The sequence below is a fragment of the Mustela erminea genome, chromosome 7 (genome assembly GCF_009829155.1).
Source record: "Mustela erminea isolate mMusErm1 chromosome 7, mMusErm1.Pri, whole genome shotgun sequence".
Lineage (NCBI taxonomy): Eukaryota > Metazoa > Chordata > Mammalia > Carnivora > Mustelidae > Mustela > Mustela erminea.
Window position 1 is genome coordinate 87,591,839 of NC_045620.1, and position 22,749 is coordinate 87,614,587.

General features: G+C 38.8%; 1 protein-coding gene across 2 annotated transcripts in view; it reads left to right on the forward strand.

The window, feature by feature from the left end:
* The window catches only part of ANTXR1 (ANTXR cell adhesion molecule 1), a 219,774-nt gene that overhangs the window by 33,567 nt on the left and 163,458 nt on the right, over positions 1–22,749 (forward strand). For both annotated transcript variants that reach the window (XM_032352316.1, XM_032352315.1), the window contains exon 3: positions 2,438–2,509. In XM_032352316.1, the coding sequence (XP_032208207.1) occupies positions 2,451–2,509 (59 nt within the window). In that variant the 5' untranslated portion in view covers positions 2,438–2,450. The remainder of the gene's footprint in view (positions 1–2,437; positions 2,510–22,749) is intronic.

Here is a 22,749-nt window from a genome sequence, read left to right on the forward strand (position 1 = left end):
TGTCTCTCTTATTGGATTACATATTCTTCTAGAAGGATCATTAACATTTCTTTCACAGTGGACAAGTCTGAGCCAGTTGGCTTATTTTAGTTGGACTCAGATATAAACAGCATAGGGTATAAGGTAACCAATTCATCCCAATCTGCCCAGAAAATTCCCGGCTACAGCACTGAAAAATCTCACATTCTGAGAGCTCTCCTCAGTCCTGAGGAAACCACCATGTTGATCAGCCGAGCTAGGTGTCTTATCAGATAGAATTCTCTGAGCATTCTTTACACCACTGGTCTCCCACTCAAATGTCTTTGAAGACTCAGAGTCTCCCTATCTGTACTTTTATCATTCCTTCCTTGGCCCACTACCATCTGGCTTCCATCCCACCCCCCACCTGCTGGCTCTCCCCAAAGTCCCTAAGTGATGCCCCATGAGGACAAAGACAATGAATGTCTGGCAGTGCTTATTCTGCTGGATACAGAAACTTCACTTGATTGAGAGTTTTCTTTCCTTGAAATTCTCTTCTCCACTGGTTTCTGGTTTCTCCTTTCATCCCACTGACCAGAGTTGGGTCTTTAAATGTTGGTGTTGGTTCTAGCTGTGGCTTACTTCCCTTCTCACTGCTGACTCTGTCTTGGAACAACCCCACTCACATCGGTATGTTTGAAACTCCCAAATTAGGTTTTTTGCCAAGACTCATATACAAAATATACCAATTGCTTCTTGGAACCCAACATTTCCCACATTTTGAATTCATTTTTTCCATAGCTGAACTCTATGCAAAAGAAGCAGAATAATACATGGTGCTTAAGAGCCCAAATTCCAGAACCAGAAGCTTGGTTTTAAGCCCCCAGATCTACTACTCTCCCAGTCTGTGACCTTGGGAAAATTACTTTATCCTTCAGGGTCTCATTTCCTTTTGTGGGAAGTAGGAATAATAATAGTACTGATCTCATAAAGTTGTTACAGGTTTAATGAGAAAATACATGCAAATTACTTACAATAGTGCCTGGCACATAGTAAGCACTTGATAAGGCTGACCATTATTATATTATTATTATAATTTTGATGGTCATTATTATCACTTAGGACAGGGAGTTTTGCTGATTAGCAGCAGTGAGGTGGTAACAGACAGAATGGTGTCATGGATAGAGAGCCCAGGTCCGTTTCAAGATACCAACATTCAATTTGCCGCGTACTGCTTGGGCTCTTACCAAGTGTTAAACACCACGGTCAGCATTTCCAAAGATGCATCAGACATATGGTAATGAATGTAGACTTCATCCTGGAGGCAGCAGGAACCACTGGAGATTTTTATAGCAGATGGGTGACAAGTCTAATTTATATTTTAGAAAAATAGTTCTGGAAGCAGTGTGAAGAATGAACTGGAACAGAGGATGATGCCCAACAAGGTCACCAGCTAGGAAACAACTGCACTGGTCAGATAGTGGAAGACAAGGTCCTAAGCTAAGAAGTGGAAAAGAGGTGGTTAAGAAACATTGGAGGAAGTGAAATTTTAAGATATGGGGGCCAGATCAGGGAGGGGAGAGTACTGCATTGTGAAGGAACAGGTTTATGCTGAGACAGAGGAAGCAGATGGTCACCCAAAGAGAGCCCCAAAAGGACAACAGTCTACTGGTGTATCCACCACACCCTGAGAGTCCATCTTTTCTTTTTCTTTTTTTTTTTTAATTTTTTCTTTTGCTTTTATTACATCTGCCAGTCCATCTTTAAGACAGAGAACATGTTTGGTCCTCAGCTGAAAGTAGTTCTGTCTCCCAGAGTATGGATTTTCCATGGATACCACCATCTACAAACCATGCAGCTGTGTTCACGAATATTGAGAAGTGTAACTACCAAGCAGAGTATACATTCTTGTAGCCCATCAGCACATTCTGTCCTTATAGGATAACCTCCTTGGGAAGTCAAAGTGAAATTAAAAGTTGTGGTGACCCTTCCTTCTGAGCAAAGGGAGCTCATAGTAGGATGTTAATGGCGGATGGCATCCAGCTAAAGCAAGCTCAGCCACTCTCCGTGCTAGAGGGTCCACCCAGCTGCCGTGGAGACACTATCAAATTTTATCTATTGGAGTCCCCCTTCTATAAACACCACGCAGACCCGTCCTCTTCCGGGACACACCTTTTCAGATAGAGCACAGGGCAGGGATGAATTTTAGCTTTTGTACTCATAACACGCCCTCACCGAGCAGCGGGGTCAAATCAGAGGCAGCCTCCAGGATGACAACCCAAGTCTTCCTTTTGGTCCACAGCTCTAAGTCTGCTGCTGGCTACAGACAGGCAACATGAGCTGCGGAGGCCCTCTTTGGCTTGAAGGGCCTCGGCTCTGGTAGCCATGATACAAAAGGAAGAACAGGGAGGATGACCGGAAGGAGATGGCGTTCCACAGTCTTTCTATTTGCTTTAATGGAATTTCTTTTCCTTTCCAGCCCACAGCTCAGAATGTCCTTTATTGTCTTTTCTACTCGAGGCACGACCCTAATGAAGCTAACAGAAGACAGGTAAGGACAATCACCTTCCCTGTCATTAAAAAGCCCACCTTTTCTTGAGTAGTTCACATATTTGTGCCCCAGTGCCTGCCCTGTCAGTCATTTTAATCTTATAGTTCTCTCTTTTCACTTAAGCCTTGAACTTTGCACGTTGACCCATCTGCTAGTTTACTCTGTGATTGACTGATGGAATTCCCTGATGTTGGTGAAATTCTATAAAAGACTAACTCACATTAAAGTAAAACTTACATTCAGTTGGCAACTTGGTCTGCTAACTTGGAGCAAAATGGGAGCAAACGAAGTTCTTGGGGGATTCTATTTCCTTTTATTTAAATTAGATTTATTCTGTGGATTAAGGTTTCAGAGATATAATAAGCATAGTGTGAGAAAAGAAAGAAGTTGAAATATTATCATATAGAATTACTAAGGCAGGAATAAAAACAGGTTGTATGGTGCCACAGAATAAAAGGAAATTTGAATCAGGTGTGGAAAAGTGTTGTTGACATAAAAGGATTACTTAGACCTAGCTTAACAAAAATATTATTTTGGATTTTACCACTTACCCATGAAAGCTAGCAAAAATAGAGACATGCCATTTGTTCATAGTTAGGATGGTGTATTGGAAGTGGAGGTAACATTTTTCCTGAGTTAAGGACAATTTGTCCACTTTTTACAAAGTGCTGTGGTGACATGAGAGGATCACCACGGGGGAGGGGACACATGTGGGACTGTTGGTAGACTTACCTATGGAAAAGGAGGGAGGGAGGAAAGGAGGAGGGACAAGTACAGGGAGACTTGATTCTAGAACATTCCTCTTCTGAGAGCAGAAGAGGACTAACAAGATGGAGTAAGGTTTTCTGGATTTTGCACCAACCCAACAAATCTGAGCTGATCCCCATTCTTCTCCATGTCTTTGTTTCCCATGAGTAACAAAAAAGAATACTCTGTACCATATAGAAGTTTCCAAGTCCTGTTTCTCCTTTAGCGGGATCTTTTATTCATGCATGCCATTTGCGATACAGAAACCACATCCTAGAAACAGGGGTTTCTCATTTCCTATTAACAGAAGGAGAAACTGAGGCCATATCATGTTCCTGAAGATACCAAGCAGAATCCACACGAGACGCAGGCTTCACATTTTTCCACTGTACCTTGCTGGCTTCTGTTACACAGACAACCCTAAGCCTGGGAAAGTTGTGAGACTTTCCTTCAATATTGGCCAAGGATTTTAAGAAGCTCTGACGAAGTATCTCTGGCTTAGGGCTGTATGGAAGACTCCTTTCTCTGGCTTTACATGATGACGTCTATTATCCAGGGATGCCTTTTGTTCCGAGAAAACCCTCTCCCCCGTTCTTCACATCCTTCTACAACCGAGGCTGCCTGGTGCAGCTGCTTGCTGGCTCCACTCACCGCATGCTCGAGTTTGGCCTGGAGACCTAGATCTCCATCCCTTGTGGATATTTTGTGTGCTGCGGCTCACGGCCTCTAGGAAGTGAGGAGGACAGAGGGGTCACGGATTTATAAACACTGTTAAAAATGCCTAGGCTTCTCAGACTCATTTCGGTTATGCTAGTTCAAGTCAGTCATCTGAATCTGACTTTGAATCTACTGTTGTATGCCTTAACTTCACTGCTCTTAGTTTCTTGGACCAAGGAGACAGAGGCTGGAATCTCCACTTTGCTGGAAGCTGCATTGGATATTTAAGGGCTAACTATGCATCAAATAGCCAAAAATGCCTTACTTAAAGCTTGAGTGGGTTTCACGTGGGGACGGCTTGGCCTAACCTCTGGGTCAGCTGGCAAAGCGTGCATGGTTTACTGACACATCCCCAACCTTACTAGGCAAGGGAGAAATGTGGACGAGGCTTCCCTCTTTGAAATACTTGCTCATTAGATTGGATAGAAGAATAAGGCTTTCAGAATTTCCAAGATGTTACTGTCTCTGAAAAATGTGACTTCCAGTGTTTCAGTTGGTCACAGGAATTTTTATGTTTTTCCCTATATCTCAATTGGACTTAACAATTCCCCTGTAAAAGAGTAAAAGATACATTATTGCACAGATGTAGTAAGTGAGGACACCACATAAGTTTAAAAAACACGTTGAAAAACAGGACATGAATTCACAAGATGCTCTCGTTTCAACAAGAGCAAAAGATTGTGGGTAAACCAAAAGGAATACCATCAAAGGAATATTTGCCTCCAATCCTTGGTTTCAAATTCACACAAAGAAAACCATGGGAAGCTTGAAAAAATAGAACAGAAAATAAATTGAGTATGTTGCGCTGTAGTAAAGGAATTACAACCAGAGTAATAATACCTACCATTTGTGTTTTATCTGCTAAGCACCTTACCTATCGTTTCTCACATATCCCCATATAACCATTATAACTTCAATTTCCAACGGGGTCGCATTGTTTTATATAGAATATGCCATTTTTCACTAACTGCTTTCAAGATTTTTTTCTTTATCTTTAGCTCTCAGGAGGTTGGCTAGGATCCGTCTAGGCATAGTTTTATTGGGGTTTATCCTATTTGGCTTTGTTGAGCTTCTTGAATCTACAAATTTGTCTTTCACCAAATTTGAAGAATTTGCAGCCATATTCCTAAACTATTTTTCTGTACTAGTCATTTTCTCGTCTCTTTCTGGGATCCTAATGACACAGATTTAGACCTTTTGGTACGATTCTGCATGTGCCTGAGGCCTGCTCAATTCTTTTCCAATCTTTCCTCTTTCTGTTTCTCAGATGAGATGATTTCTATTGATCTATCTTCATGTTCACTGCCTCCTGCTTCTGCCATCCCCATCCTGCCATTGAGCTCATCCATTGAATTTTTTATTGACGGTACTTTGATTTACAGTCCTAAAATATCCATTTTGTTCTTTTAAATTTCTTGTTCCCCTCCTGAGGTCATCTATCTTTCCATTTATTTCAAGGATTTATTTATTTCCATTTATCTATTTGCCTTTATCTCATGGAGCATAGTTATAAGATAAATATATAAAGATTTAAATACATGTAAATATATAGTATTTGATAACATATAATTAAATGTATTTTATGTAATATAATTAAATATATAATGGGATTACATATGAAAGAAATACAATGGATTAACTATATATAATATAATTATAGTAGGAGATCTAAAATATAATAGCTAATACTAGTAGAAATGTATTATAAAAATACTACAAAATAAATACATAAAGCATATTGATATGCTTTACATTCTTTGCCTAACAATTCCATAAGCTCGGGATTGGCATCTTAATTACCTTCTTGGTTACATTTCTAGGTGTTTTTATGTCGAGTAATTTTAAAATATATCCTAGAAATTTTTAATAGTAGGTTGTTCATACATTTGAGTCATCTCCAAATCCTCTGTAGAATATTATTAATCTTTCTTCTCTGCTTGAACTGGGTTCAGACCACAAGTTCTATCTCTTCCATGGGTGGTGGTTTTTATTTCAGTTCAGTTTTCAAAGGGCTTGCTAAGCTGCTTTGAGTCTGTCCTATACATATGTAGCTTGGAGATGAGACCAGGACTTACACAGCTTCACAGAATTACTGGAACCCCCTTCTCCAGTCCTCTCTCCTGCAGGATTCCCTACACACTACGTTTCCCACTGAGGTCACCCTTTACAAGTCCACTAGCAAGAAAAATGGTGTTTCTCTTGGGAGTTTGGCTACTGAGGTCACCCATGGGGCAAAGGCAGGAGTAATCAAAGAGAAATGAAAGTGAGGGTTCTCTCCACAGTCTTTGAACCCCAAGGGCTCCCTTTCCCAGGGGCCTGAGATATGGGGAGCTCCCAGGCCACTACCATGTGACTGAGTCTCACCCTTAGGTTAAAGCCCTGAAAGAAAAGAGGTGGGATGTGTGGAATCCATGCTTGTCTGTGTTACTTCTCAGGTTTTAACTACCCTGCCCAGCTCATCTGCTTTATTTACTTTTCAGAGTCCTTATGTGTTGGGTTTTTTTTATTTTGTCTAGAGTTTCTCTAATAATCATCAGGAGAGATAGCCAGTAGCAAGTTTACTCCATCTTGCCTGCTATTACTTCCATTTTATAGATAAGGGATACTGAAAATCTGAGTTCAGAGAACTTGGAATGGTCAAGTAACAAAAACGGGAGAATTAGTATCCTAACTCTTGTTTCTGGGTTTGGTCCAATTCATGTGTTTTGCATTATATCATGTTTCTCTTCCAAGATATCTTAGCTTCATTGGTTTACAAAACAGTCAACAAATTATAATAACATTTTTCAGGTTTCTTCATGAGTATAATAAAGAATCTAATGTTAATTTAAGTACTATCAGGATACATTATGTTAGTGTTAACTACTGCATATGATCCCCTGAGTACTCCCTGGATAGTCTTTTTCCCGATCTTACTTTAAATATTTCAGATGTTTCATCATTTAGAAATGAGATCATCTCAAGGATGTCCAACTCTTCCTCTAAAAGAAATCAGGAATAGATATTCAATGTAACCAAATGCATTTTTGGCATCTAGTAAGATGATATTGACCTACTAACACAGTGAAATGCATTAAGAAGTTTTTAATATTGGGTCATTCTTGCATTTCTGGTTATACTTGTTTGTTATATATTATTATTTTAATATAGAGTTGAACTCTTTTCTGCATTTTATTCAGAAATTTAGCGTCAGTATTCATAATTATGATTGGACTGCTCTTATCCTTTTATGACTACTTTTATTTACAATATATTTATACTTTTTTTTTACATGTAGATTGTTTCTTCTAGAAATTAGTCTGATGTAAGGTATAAAGCCAACATCCATCCTTTTCTTCCAAGTCCTTAGCCAGTTTTTCCATCATTTGCTGAATAATCATTTACTACCAATTTGAAAATTAGACTCTTTCATAGACTTGGATCTATTGCTGTGTTTTCTATTTTGATACATTGCATTTCTGTCTGTCCCTAGCTAGGGCCACACTTTCTATTGGTTTTAACATCTGGAAGTCCAGACCTTCTTCACTTCTGATCTTGAGTGAAAATCACCCTGGTCTTTTGTAGGTTCCTTTTTTTTTTTTTTTTCCTACCATAGTCATTTTAAATCATTTATTTAATGTACCACAATATTCTTGCGATTTTTCACAAAAATGTATAGAAAGTGCAGAATCACATTAGCAAATGGCATTATAGTTTTATTGTATGTATTTTCTTATCTAAGGGTATATCCCTTCACTTACATCTCTTAAGGTTTTAAGAGACATAAGGTTTTGTTGTTTTCTTCAAACCATTAATTTTTTCCTGGGCATTTTTAAGTTTTCCTTTCATCGTGAATGAAGTTTTTTCCTGTGTATTTTCTAAATTATTGGTTTATATAATTTCTACTTCTTTAAAATTTATCAATTTGGGAGACACCTGAGTGGCTCAGTCAGTTAAGCATTTGCCTTCTGCTCAGGTCATGATCCCAGGGTCCTGGGATGGAGCCCCACATCAGGCTCCCTGCTCAGCAGGGAGTCTACTTCTCTCTCTGTTTCTGCCCCTCTGCCTCCATTCCTGCTCTGTCCCTTGATTTCTCTCTAAAAACCTTAAAATTTATTAATTTTTGTTGGTGGACTAACATGTAATTAAATTTTATTTATCATCCATGGGTGTTAGACAATATGTATACTTTAATGAGTATAACATTTTATATAAGAAATATATTGGGGGCTCCTGGGTGGCTCAGTGGGTTAAAGCCTCTGCTTTTGGTTCAGATCATGATCCCAGGTTTTGGGATCGAGCCCCAAATCTCTGCTTAGCAGAGAGCCGGTTCCCCTCTTCTCTCTCTGCCTGCCTCTCTGCCTACTTGTGATCTCTGTCTGTCAAGTAAATTTAAAACAAAGAAATATATTGATTAAATTTATCAAATATCTTATATTTTTGTTTATTTGATCTGTGAAGACAGTGAGGTATTTTCTAAACTCTCTACCATAACTGGTTTTTGAAAATCTCCAACACACTGCTTTATAATTTATGCCATATTGTTTAGTTCACATGGATTTTCATTATGGTATAATGAATTATGGTATAATGAAAATCCATGTGAACTAAACAATATGGCATAAATTATAAAGACTATATATTATAAAGACTATATTTAAATTATAAAGACTATATTTCTTTTTCTCAAAAGACTATTTCTTTTTCTCAAAAGACTATATTTCTCAAAAGACTATATTTCTTTTTTTTTTTAAGATTTTATTTATTTATTTAACAAACAGAGATCACAAGTAAGCAGAGAAGCAGGCAGAGAGAGGGGGAAGCAGGCTCCCTGCTGAGCAGAGAGCCCAATGCGGGGCTCGATCCCAGGACCCTGGGACCATGACCTGGGCTGAAGGCAGAGGCTTAACCCACTGAGCCACCCAGGCGCCCCTATGGACTATATTTCTAATTAACATAAAATAACCTTTCTGTTACCTTTCATACTTTTATGTCCTTTGTCAAAAAAATATGAACTTAAATTTCTAAAAATAATTTACTGCTCTGTGTCCACCCATTTGTCTTTTACCTTCTTTGATATTTTAATTTTTCACCAATGATTTGAAAAGTATAGAAAAAGTACAACTCCATTTGTATTCTAGTAACAGTTCCCAATGAATTTTGCTTGTCTTTATAATGGCAAGAATTAAGTAATATCATTTATTCTCCTTGCTGAATTTTTAAATAATTATTTGCATTATGTCTCATAAATACACACACATACACATATATATTTCCTTTCCAGTACTTGAAATTTTTATTTTATTAATTTTTTAATTCCTTAGTTGGCTGAGTCTGTTTTCAGGTAAAATTTTCCTGAAAAGTATGTGAATATTAAAATTTGTAAGGCTGAACTTAAATTTGAGAATTGTTATTATTCACCTCCAGGTAAATATTTTAATTGAATACAAAATTCTTATACCCTGACTACCTTTTCCCCTAAATTTACTGGAAAATGACACAGTGCTACCTTGTGTATATTCTACTCTCTATTGCATACAGAAAAATGCCAAGTTAGTACATTTCTCCTCTGTGAGTATCCTCTTTTTCTCCTTCTGGATACTTGCAAAAAAAAAAAAAAAATTCCTTATCCTTGGAGTTAAAAAATTAAGTCAAGAGAATATATCTAGGTGTGGATTCCTTCATTGATTTTGTGTAATACTTTGTATGTGATTTGAGCCTTTCCATCTCATAACAAATATCTTCAGTCTAAGAAGTGTTTTTCTAGAATTTCTTTTATTATTACTTTCCTTCTGTCCATTTGATTCTTAAATCTATTCCAAACTTTTTTTTATATTCTAAGTCCTTATTCTTATTTTCATCTTTATCATTTTTCTTTGAGTTCCTTGAGAATGTTTCACTCTTGTCCTATAATTCACCAAATTTTAATTACTTTGTTTGTATTCAACTTAAAAGTTGCAGCTTCTATTGAAATTTTTTACTGTGATAAAATATACATACCATTAAACTTAGCATTTTAAACATTTTTAAGCATACAATTCAGTGACTTCACATTGTGCAATAATCCCACTACTAGCCATTTCCAGAAATTCCTCATCTCCCAAACTGAAACTGTTCCCAGCCCCTGGTAACCTCTATTTTACTTTTGGTCTTTAGGGATTTGTTTTTTCTAGGTACCTCATGTAAGTGGAATTTTATAATATTTGTTCTTTTGTATCTGGCTTATTTCACTTTACATGGTTTCAAGGTCCATCTGTGATATAGCATATGTCAGAATTTCATTCCTTATTAAGGCAGAATAATATTCCCTTGTATGTATATACCACAATTTGTTTATCCATTCATCTGTCAATGGACTTTTTGGTTATTTCTATCTTTTGGCTGTTGTGAATAATGCTACTACGGACACTGGCATATAAATGTCTGTTGAAGTCTCAGCTTTCAGTTCTTTGGGGCTCATACCTAGAAGTGGAATTACTGGATAATATGGTAATTCTATGTTTAAGTTTTGGAGGAAATGCCATACTGTTTTCCACAGTAGCGGCACCATTTTACATTGCTACCAGTGATGTACAAGGATTCCAAGTTCTCCACATCCTTGCTGACACTTGCTATTTTCTGGGGGTTTTTGTGGTTTTTTTTTTTTTTTTTTTTTTAAATAACAGTCATTCTAATCGTTGTGAAATGGTATCTCATTGTGGTTTCGATTTGTAATTCCCTAATGGTTAGTGATATTGAGCATCTTTTCATGTGCTCATTGGCATATTTGTGTATCTTTTTTGGAGAAATACCTATTCGAGTCCTTTGCCCATTTAAATTAGTTTTTTTTTTTTATTGTAGTTGTTAATTTCTAAGAGTTCTTTATATATCTTTGGAAGTAATCCCATATTAGCTATATGATTTGCAAATATTTTCTCCCATTCTGTGGGTTACTTTTTCCTTCTGTTAATAGTGCCCTTTGATTGAAGTTTTAATTTTGATGATCCAATTTATCTATTTTGTTATTTGTTGCCCATGCTTTTTTTTTTTTTAAAGATTTTATTTATTTATTTGGCAGAGAGAGATCACAAGTAGGCAGAGAGGCAGGCAGAGAGAGAGAGGAGGAAGCAGGCTCCCAGCTGAGCAGAGAGCCCGATGCGGGGCTCGATCCCAGGACTCTGGGATCATGACCTGAGCCGAAGGCAGAGGCTTTAACCGACTGAGCCACCCAGGCGCCCCTGTTGCCCATGCTTTTGATGTCATCTCCCAAGAAATCATTGCCAAATCCAACATCATGAAGCTTTTCCTCTGTGATTTTTCTGAGAGTTTTCTAGTTTCGGATCTTCCATTTAGGTCCTTGATCCACGTGGAGTTAATTTTTCTATAAGGTTTTAAGGTCCACCTTCATTCTATTGCAAATGGATATCCAGTTTTTCCAGCCCATCTGTTGAAAAGATTGTCTTATCCCCCTTAAATGGTTAGCACCCTTCTTGAAAATTCTTGACTACATATGCAAAGTTTTCTTTCTAGGTCATCTACACCTTTATCCTTATCCTAGTACCACTCTGTTTTGATTAGTGTAGCTTTGTAATAAGTTTTGAAGCCAGGAAATGTGCATCTTCCAACTTTAGTCCTTTTTTGAGTGTGTTTTGAATATTAGGAATCCCTTGAGATTCCATATAAATGTTAAGATAAGTTTTTCTATTTCTGGGGGTGAGGGAAAGGCCATTGGGACTTTGATAGGGATTGCATGGAATCTGTAGATCACTTTGGTTGGTATTGTCATCTTAACAATTTTAAGTCTTCTGATCCCTGAACACAGACTGTCTTTTCATTTATGTATGCCTTCCTAAATTTCTTTCATCTTTCATTTATTGTTTTCTGGGTCACTGCATTTTTTAACTCACAGAAAATAACTTTAAACCCTATGAATATTTTTCTAATCCTGAATTTTTTCCTTTTGTGTATGTGTGTGGTACCCTGCTATTGTGTCAGAGATGGAGTATCTTCATCATGAATATGAATTGCAATTGCTTTATGTGCTCCCCATTTTTTTTAATAAGAGTTTGCTTCAAAGGGGAAATTTTCTCAGTTTCCTCAAATTGGTCCTCTTCTTCCCAACTTCTGAGATTTTCCTTACCAGAATAACTCAAAAAAGGAACAACTAAGTTTCTCAGTCCTGGGATCTGGGGAGAGTTCTGTCAGGGATCACGAAAAATCTTTATGGAAAATGTGAAGATCCCAGGCTAAAGACTGTGGGAAAATTTAGATGTATAATTTTTGCTTGGAAAGGGTGGAGACCTGGTAATTTGTCCAAGGGAAGGAGGAAGCTGAAGCCAAGCGAAGATAGTCAGGTGTAGGGGCTGGATTGCTGTGTTGAGAAATGAACAGCAACAACCCCACACTTTTCTCCTCATGTCCTGGAATTACAGGCTGCTCGGTCCTCCCTCAGCCTGCTCTCAGCTGCTACACTTCTTATAGGAATTATCCCAAGTATCTGGCATGGGTAGGGCACTCTGACCTATTTTCCAGCAGGGAAAACATTTCCCCCTATTATAGTAGTTGAGCTGTTTCTCTAGCATGATGGAGGAAAAAAAGGGAAAGTTAAAATATGTGGACCCAGACCCCTGTTTTCACCTGGAAGTCTTGCCTTCCTTCTAAACCTTGCAAGATTAAAAAACAAAGCATGACAGAACAACCGTGAGTCAAAAAATTGTGTCTTATCCAGCTCTCTCCCTGGCCTCATTTGACTACTAAGGAAAATTCTTCTCAGAGAAATTGAATTATTTGTCCAAGCTCATACAAGTTGTCAGTGGTGTAGGATTTTTTTTAACTCGCAAAATTAAAAATTTTAAATCTAGTGATTTTTTTTTCTACTACATTCCATACTCTACCCTATTTACTGCAAAGATATACATGCTGCTATCTTTTGTTTCTTATCTGGGGAATACTAAAATGGAAGCAATCCCTGTGTATATGTGTAAATGCATAAGTACACATACTTTTGTGTCTATATACAATCTTTTATTAATGGATTATAATGTACCAATAACCTAGAAGGCTTTTCTCAACTATAATTGAAAATTAATAATACCTACCTTGTAAGAGTGTTATGAGAATCATTTATTACATGTATTATATAGATGGGGATACTGAGCCAAAGAAGGCACAAGGCCACTCCACTGTAAAAGTGTAGCAATTTTGGTTTTGAACCCAGGCATGATGGCCCTGGTGTCCACACTTCAATCATTATCCTCTAGGCTTTCCTACAATTTTACAATCATGTACAGTTTTTAGTTAAATCCTAGCATCCACAATTCACCACCCCAAACCCTTAGATTTCTTCTAGAAAACACTTCTCTTCAGGACATTTTAGAACTTCAGCTTCACAAAGAGGTAAAGAACATTTCACAGATGGGGTTAAGAGGTGAAGTATCTTGCCTATTGCTTAAGGAGTTGGAGTGAAAATGAAGAACGCTTGGCTCAGACTGCTGAGTGGAAACCGAGAGACCACACTTCTCCATCCCTCTCAGTCATCCTTTGGTTGGGTTGAGAGTGTGGTTTTGCCATTAGTGTCACAGGGGGAAAATGACATATTCTGAACACATCGCTTGATTCCTGGAGCAGAATGATTACAGGCTGTCATTACCAAGAGACATAGTTCTAAAAACCTTGTCTAAATTTAAAAATAACAAGAGAGAAAACGAGTCTTCAGATACTTGGTGCTTGAAAGAACCTGGATTTGTTCCATTTTTAGGTACTCTTTATTTAGGTACAAAAGATTCGATGGCAAAATTAAGAGAAACAGTGGGAAGCATGGGTATTTATTCTCTTGTCTTATGGACCGAGAGAAGATCCAGGGGTCTGCATCCATGGGAATGTTTCTTACCTCTATATGCCTGTCTTTTCATCTATAAAATGAATAGAATGATAGTCCCTACCTCATAGAACTGTTGGAGAGATTAATAATGCCAGGCATGCAGTAATTCAGCAATTCAGAGAGTCTTCAGTCCTCCACGGCTCACAGCCTTCTCCAAAGTTTTAACATTTGGCTGGTCTATCCCTATATAGAGGGGATATAGGTAGGAAATACTGCTTTGGCATGAGGCCAGAGAAAGGTTATTTTTCCCTCTGGTAACAGTACTAGTGAGACTTCTTCAGACAGATGCACACAGGCAATGTCTCCAGAGGAAGTTTGTCAAAGGGCTCCTCATCCTGAGTCTCAGTGACAGTAAAAAGAACCCACCTTGAAGCAATTCCGCCCTTCTGGGAACAGACTGATTTGTGAGAGTAATGCGTACTTCTCACACTCTTCCTCTGGGGATACCCCATTAGGAGAAGAAGTAAAAGGATACTCCTGGGATCCTTGGGTGTAGCTTGACTTGACCATCAAAAGCAAGAAATTTCTTCAACATTCTTTCATCTTAAAAATGCATGTGCATTCGTGTCCTATCTAATAACATAACCATGTTTGATTTCAGATAAAAATCCTGTTGAGTTCTTCCTCAGATTATGGAGTACAACATATGCTCTGAAAAAAATAACATATATGTAAATGTATGTGTGTGTGTGTGTGTGTGTGTGTGTGTGGTCTGCCACTGTGTACAATACATTGCCCTATACCAAGTCTGGACACCACAGATGTAGTAGAGATGATACAGACTTTGTACCAGGGTCACTTTGGGTTCCAGTCTGTTACTGGACTCCACTGAATCTGTTTTCTCAAATGTGCAGTGGAGAGAATGACACCCACTGTATGGTGTTGCTCAGAGCCTGTTGTAAATTAATGTAAGGGAAGTGCCCAGCAGAGGTGCTGGCGCAACACCGATCCTCCGGAAATGCTATTTCCCTTCCTCGCCTCTATCCCACATGTGGCAAGCACATACAAAGAATAAAAACTGACAGAGCAGCAGGCAGAAGCACTCTAGTCGGGACGAGGCCAGCAAGACAAATACAGAAGTGGTCAGTGCAACCAAAGAATGGTGGGGTGTTCAGACCTGAAGCAGAAAAGACGAAACCCATCTGGTTTCCGGTGGCCCTGCAATGACAAAATGCAACTGGTCAACATAGGCATCTCTACAATGCTGCCTGCCTGTGCCATCACTGCCCTTTGGCCTCTAGGGTCAAGTCCAAGACTTAGTGCTGCCCTTGAGCAGTTCTGATGGTCTCCTCGTGAACTGCAGGTTCAGCCTATTGCTATGCACCCCCTACCATTTTTTTAAATTATTAAGTATTTCAAATGGAACAAAAGTATACCCCCCCAAAACGATAATGGCCTCATTATCCACCACCAAGCTTATTACAGTTACAAAATGTTACAGGGATTGACAACTCCGTGTACACACCCCCTTTCCTTTTCGTCACCAGAGATAATCACCATCCTGAATTTAGGGGTTTCCCTCTTAACAGATACTGGATATTTTTGTATACCTGAGAGCAATTTATTATATTTTTTCAGATTATGCTTTATAATAAATGGTCATATTGTGTGTATTTTTCTTGAACATGTTTTTTACACTTAACATCATGGTTTTGAGACTTTCTCTATAAAGATACATAGAGCTGTATTTGGTTCATACTTTTCCATTGCATCATACTATATTGCAATAATGTACCCTCATGTACTTATCTGTTGTCTTATTCACAGACAGTTAGTTTTTTTTAACTTTTTGCTGTTATAAACAAAGTTGCAATCAACATTCCCATCTCCCGGCAAGGGGGATGGTCAAAAGCAAGAATTTCTGGTACACAACTAGGGATCTAATTGCTAGGTCTTATGGTGTGTGAATGTATAACTTCAAGAGACATGATTTCCTTGTTCTCCAAAGGGGCTGTGCCAATTTTCATTGCTTTATAAGCAATTTTCATTGCTTTCAGTGCTTTATAAGAGTTCTCGTTGACTCTCAACACCTTGTATGATCCTTCGACTCATTTTTTCAAATAGATTGTGCCTACCTATGACTTGCGGGTTGGATAATCTGGTGTGAACATATATAGTATACTCTCCCATAACCAGCCCAATATTGCATCAAAGTGTGAGAGGAAAGTCTTATCTTTGAAGAAAACTGTACTTTTCACCAGCTTATTCTAAAGAAATGTGGTCTGACCAAAAAGAAGATGCTTGCTTATCATCTCCCCTAGGGCTGTCCGCTTTTGGCTCCCATCCAAGAAGGTGATTCTGGGCTCCACAGTCTCTGTTGCACAGGACTTGGCAGAGCACCATTCTATCCTATGCCCCTACAAACATCCATTGTGTTCAGTGGAACTGGGCTCAAGTCCATCAGCCTGACTATTTTAGATACTACAAGTACCCAGAAAGACTAATTGAACTAAGAGGAGCACAGAACAGAAGGTTCTCATAGGGGAAAGCAATGTATTTGGGAAACCCCGAATACAGAACCCACTTTCCACCACTCCCATCTTCTGCAGAGTATGGCTCAGCCGGGGAAAAGGGTTAGTGATGGGAAAGTCTTACAGAGATTTGTTTCAAAAACAAAGTGGTACCATAGGAAACTGCCTGGTGAAAACCACTGCATGAGTGAGTAACCAACCAAAACAGAGTTGTGTAAAGAGCAGCTTGTTTGGACAAATTCATCACGTTGCCCTGTGATTAAACCATCACTCCTATCCTGTATGCCAGCTTAGGCTTCAACCCTTGGAAAGTCCCTGATGGGCTCCTCTTAGTGAACTTCACTGACTGGTCTGCACTAGACCCTGTGCCACATTGTGGACTGCGCCTGTCTACCAGTTGTGACCTTTCCAGTTCCCAGCAGATGCCCAGGATCTGTTTTGGCTCCCTACGTAAAGTGAGATATCTCATTCTGAGCTGGAAGGGAGCTGGTAGATCTTCTAGTTGCACACCTTCATTTTTATACTTGAGAAATCTAAAGTTGGCATCCCTAGGAAGTGACAGAATTAAGATTTAATCCAAGTCATCTTCTTCTGAAGGTCATACTGCCTTCATTAGCATCAAATGTCATGGGAAGAATGACTTATAAAACAGTGTGGGTGTTGAGAATATGGGAATGGGTGGGGGGAGGGGTCTGAGGGAATTCTAGGGCACTCCAATCTTTAGACTTCTAGAAGAGAAGGAAAAGGCCACACTGAAATATGAGAAAGGACAAATGAGGGAGATGGAGAGTGCATGTCATAATGGAAATCAAGAAAAGAAAGCATTTTAACTTGAGGATGAGGCTAAGTATTTTGAGTAAGATGAAGCCAGAGAGGTGACTATTGGGTTGGCAATGTGGAGATGGTTGGGGAGCAGAGATGTGGAGACAAAGGTCAGAGCAGAATGGGTTAGAAGGTGAAGACTTCCAATATTAAAATGAGAGGTAAAGATATTTTTTTACCCTTTCTTTCACATAAAAGTACCCCCAAACCAGGAGAATGTGAAACAAAACCACAAAGCCTATCTTTGAGGAAACTAAGAAATATTTAAGCCATAAGAACACTATATGAGTGAGGATGGAAAGAGGAGAGAAGAGTGGCAAATGATGTAAGCAGTGTGGAGAGAAGTAAAATATAATCCTGTAGAAGGAGATGCTGAGAGGAAACAAGCCTGTAGCCTAGCAAAACCCTGGAAAGATCAAAACCTAGCACTGCCAGATACTGCAGAAGACAAGGAAGGGCTAAATGGGGAAAACTAGAATATCGTTAAGTTTATCTGAGGATGGGGTAATTGGTGATGGGCATTAAGAAGGACACTTTCTGTAACAAGCACTGGGTGTTATATACAGCTGATGAATCACTAAATTCTACCCCGAAATTAATAATACACTATATGTTAACTAACTTGAATTTAAATAAAACCAAAAAATTAAATTGAACTTTTAAAAAGACTTTATTTGAGGAACTGTTCGACCTCAGAACCACCTGCCTCCCACCACATCTGAAAATTACTCCTCCAGTTCCACCAGAGAAGTATGAGGATGGTTTCAGAGTCACACACACCAGGCGTGGGAGATTATGGAGATAACTGCATCAAAAATGTGGCTGCTTCCAGCCTTCCTCCTTGTCAATTCCAGACTAACACTTAAGGAAAGAGTTTGAAAATTTGTTTTCTGTGTGAAATAAATACTTCGGGGTGGGCGAGGGCGGAAATGTCCATACACTGATATTCAACGGTTCCCAACAAACAAGCCTGTTGACAAAAGCTGGTCATCCACCAGTTGGCATGCCCCACCATGCATGCACAACTTGAATCAAGTCTTTCTGTCTCACTCATTCACTATGAACAACCAAAGATCACTCTACATTTGAAGAAAGTCTTCATGGTAAGACAGGGAAGCGGGATACAAGTACTGTTTCAAGAAGTCGTGTTGTGAAGAGAAATGTAAACAAATTGGTGAATAACTAGAAGGAGATGTGGGGTCACAGAGGATTTGTTTTTTTAAGAGGAGAGATTATATGCTGGTATTCAGCCTCTCGTATTTTTCTTCCTGACTTGAAACAAATGTGTAGTCACAAATATTTAGAAAAAGGCTTTATAGTAATTCTGCTTCTGGTTAGGATGTAGAGGAATGTGAAAAACCTCCATTTCCATGGTCAAGCAGAAAAGTCCCAACAAAATAAAATCCATATGTTTCTATGGAGTTAACAGACACACAGGAAGAACTGGCGAACTGAATTAGAGAGAAATAAGCCCTTTATAGCTGAGCAGAGGTCTATAGAAACTTCCACACTTGGTGGTGGATATGGTCCAGGTATGGGCAAAAGTAGGGTAACCCTGGAGAGAGACAATTCAGGGATTAGGAAAAGTCAGCTGAACCTCAGTAAATACTGTGTGCCAGAGGGATGGATTATTGGAAGGAGCCCTACATGAAAAAGAAATGTCTTCTGACAACTCTCCCCCTCACCTGCACCTCTGCATTTTTCCCAGGAAAGTATCAGTGAGACAGTTGCTGAAAAGTAAAGAAAAATTGCATAATCCTGTATATGGATCACTGTGGGGCTTGGATTCTGGAGTTCTACCAGGGTTGTATCCAAAGGCAAGCAAAAATGACTGAAGCTGCTCCCACTTCCCTCCCAACTCAAAGACCGAAAAGATCACAAAGGCAGGGCAGGGCAGAAGTCTGAGAATTAGGCTAATGACAGGGAACAAAGTCTAATTAAAGTTGTAACCCAGCCCAAACTCAACCTAACTCAAGGAAGAATCTAAGTAAGCAGCCCCCACCCCACTCTCAGCTCCCAAAGATAAAAGGCTTATGAAATAAGTCAACATTGTACCCAAGTTTCCACTGCCTTTTTTTTTTTTTTAAACAATGTCTGAAATGTCTGAAACACAAATGAAAAGAAAATGAGGCATGGGAAAAAAGCAGAAAAATGTGACCCATAATCAAGAAAAAAACACAGTAATGGAAGCAAATCACACATCATTTGATGGTTGGAATTACCAGACAGGGATTTAAAGCAACAATTATAAATATGTTAAAGAATTTATAGGAAAAGGTAGTACATTGGAGACACAGGATATCAGAAAGAACAACAACAAAGACAACTCTAAAGAACCAAGTGAAAACTATGGAACTGAAATATAGTATCTATAGAAAAGGGATTGATGAACTTAAAAACAAGTTAATAAAAATTGTCCAAACTGAAAGAGACAGAAAAGTGACCAGGGGCAGAGGAGGGAACAAAATCAGCCCTTATGATTTGTGGGATAATAGCAAGTGGTCTAGTATATGTATAATTGGAATACTGAACATGGCATTCTGCAGACAGATCCAAAACCCTCAAAGAACTCCAAACAGGAGGAATACAAAGAAAAACATCATCTAAGTTCAAAGTAGTTGAATTTCTGAAAACCAGAATAAAGAGATAGTCTTAAAACATAGGGAGAAGGGAAAAGCCATATTACAAACAGAAACGACAATAGAAATCACTTACTTTTCATCAGAATAAAAAGACAAGCAACCCAGAAGACAACAGAGTGATTTCTTTATAAGATGTAAGGAAATAAAGACAACTTAGAATTCTATATCCAGTGAAAATATCCTTAAAATTGCAGGCAAAAATTAAGACATTTTGGTGGGGGTGGGGGGGAGATTGAGGAAGTCATCCCCTGCAAACCTACAATACAAAAAAAATAAATAAATAAACAACTGCTAAAGGAATTCTTCAGGCTAAAGAAAAATGATAACCAGATGTAAACTAGATCTTAAAAAAAAAAGGAGGAATAACAGAAATGATAATTTTTTTTAATTTTTCAAAAAGATGATTGCTTAAGACATATAATAACTGCATTTTGGAGTTTCTTACATATATAAAAGAATATCTGACAATAGCATAAAGGATGAGGGGATATATGGAAGCAGACTATTAAAGCATTCTTTCATTATATGAGAAGTGGCACAGTATTAACAGTAGCCTGTGTTAAAGATGAATTCTATAATCCATAGAGCAACTGGTAGAGAGAGGATGCTACTACAGATTCTACAGATGTTAAAAGATAATGAAGAAATATTATAAACAACATCTGGAAAGAAATTCAGCAATACATAAGAAATGAATAAATATCTGTACATATTACCATATATGAATTATAGCTCACTAAAAAAAATTATATATAAAAAAGGATCTTTGGTTCAGCTTGCATCTCAATATCATTAATCATGTTGGCCTATCCTTAAGTAAAAGTCCCAGAGAGACTATGATTTATATACATTATCAACAAATGATTAGAATTGGCTGTGAAACATCAAGACTCCAAAAGTAACCACAAAAGGTCTTTAATTAGTCTATGATCTTTTGTTCTTTTCACTCCATGTTTTTGGTAGCCAGCATCTGGAGCTGTAAGGCCATCTGGAAATGTTGTAAATGCAGCATTAGCGGTAGTAAGATGTGATGTGTGTTTACAATATAAGTTGAGACTCCAAAGCCAACAACTGCTGGACATTTGAGAAAAGTCCAAGTCAACAGAATTGTGGACTTTTACTAAGCAACAAGAAGTCGACAATGTACAGCTGATGTTGATGTTCTGGGCTGGTGGTGGAGATTGTTTTATAGACTGAAAATGTGGTAGACACTGCATAACCCCAAGGAGGATTTTGCAGTGGAAACATCACGAGGGTGCTTAGGAGAAAAAGCCTATTGAATGAAGTGCTTCTTGACATGCTTATGTGTGTCCATCTTTTAATGTTTCCATGAGCAAATACTATCAAAATGTCACATCACAACCAGAATCCCAGAAAGTAATCTTCATGAAGTATGGGGAAATTCCCAGGACCACAGAAAGTCCAGCAGACATTGTGACTAATTCTCCCCCCCCCCGACCCTACAAACCAGTGCAGGGCTGGGGGCATGGTGCACGCTCATTAAATCATTGCAGAAATGAATGGATGGATGCACGCATGCACGCATGCATCCATGCTGTGATCATTTATTCAACAGCAAATTATCTTACTCTGTGCCCATCGTTAAGTCTTGCAGGGATTGTACAAGAAACACAGGACATGTGACCTGGAGACCCTTTACTTCTATGTAGGAACACTGGCAGACATGTGAAACCACCAAGGAAAACAGGAGACTCCTGAATAGGAGCCACTCTGTAGGATTCCCTGCCTATCTCATTTCCCAGGAAGATAACATTTCATTTGGTAATAACCAAGTCCTCGGAGAGGTCCTTATCAACCCCTTTAAAAGATCTTTCTCCCAGTTTTCTTCCATTTCTAAAAGAGCATTGGGGGGCGAGTCCCGTATTAATGGTTCTATTGTCCCAGAATTAAAAGAGACCCACCATTCCCATGAAACCATCTGTTCTGTTGGCTTAGATGCTGTGGGTACTTAAAGAAGGAGCAGGGAGTTGGGAGGTGGGGCCAGAAGTCATTTGATCTTTCCACCAAGAAGGGTGGTATGTGGGGAGGTCGTGATCACTGCTTGGGACTGGTGAGTTCTTATCTTGCCAGACAAAGTATCAGGGAGAAAGACATTTTCCAAAACAGCCTTTGCTTGTTCTGGTACCAAAAAAATAGAAAGCCCAAGAAAATACTTATAAAGAAAAGGAAATAGGCTTAGCGAAAACACCCCAGTTCCCAGACTTCACTTGGCAGAGAAAAAATACAGTGAAGCCAAGGAACCTTTTCCACACCCCCAACATGCCTTTTTTAACCCTCTTTTTTTAAGCTTCAGTCTTAACCCAAGATTCCAATTTTATTGTTGCCCAAGTGTCCCAAACTTTGCAAAGATAACGCCGCATTTGCTTTTCTTTTTCACCTTTACGTGTAATGTCCAATCACTTCTCACCTAATTGTTGGAAGTTAGTCCCCATCTGTTCAGTGCCCCCAGCTATTCTGAAGTGTTCCATATGCCACCTCTGTGTACTCAGGAACAAACCCCCATGTTCCTATCCCAACCTCAGTCCAATATCCCAGCCTCACCTTTTTGCCACCTTGTCACTGTCCTTACCCTCTTGAAACTGCTGACCGGCAGGGCAACGCTGCCCTCTGGCAGGGGACTGAGAATGCCACCTTCTCCCTTCCCAGTGGTGGCAGTGGTGAGGAACATGGCTTCCATCTTTATCCCTCCTTCCAATGCACAGATATATACCGTTTCTTATCACCAAATGACAGAGTTAAAATTAAAATTTGCCTTTTGTTAGGATTTATTGAAATAGCCAGGGTAATAGAAAGAGGTACAATACAGAGAATGGCTTCTAACCATCACATGGGGACAGATCTAGGATCAGTTATCAAGTCAGCTTCTGCCTGGCCTCCCTCCACATGGCCAAGTAAAGCTCATCCCTGCCCCCAAGACTGACTTCTCCCTAGGATGATTAAGTTCTTCAGTAAATAGTCATTGAATGTTTTTTCTGTCCCATG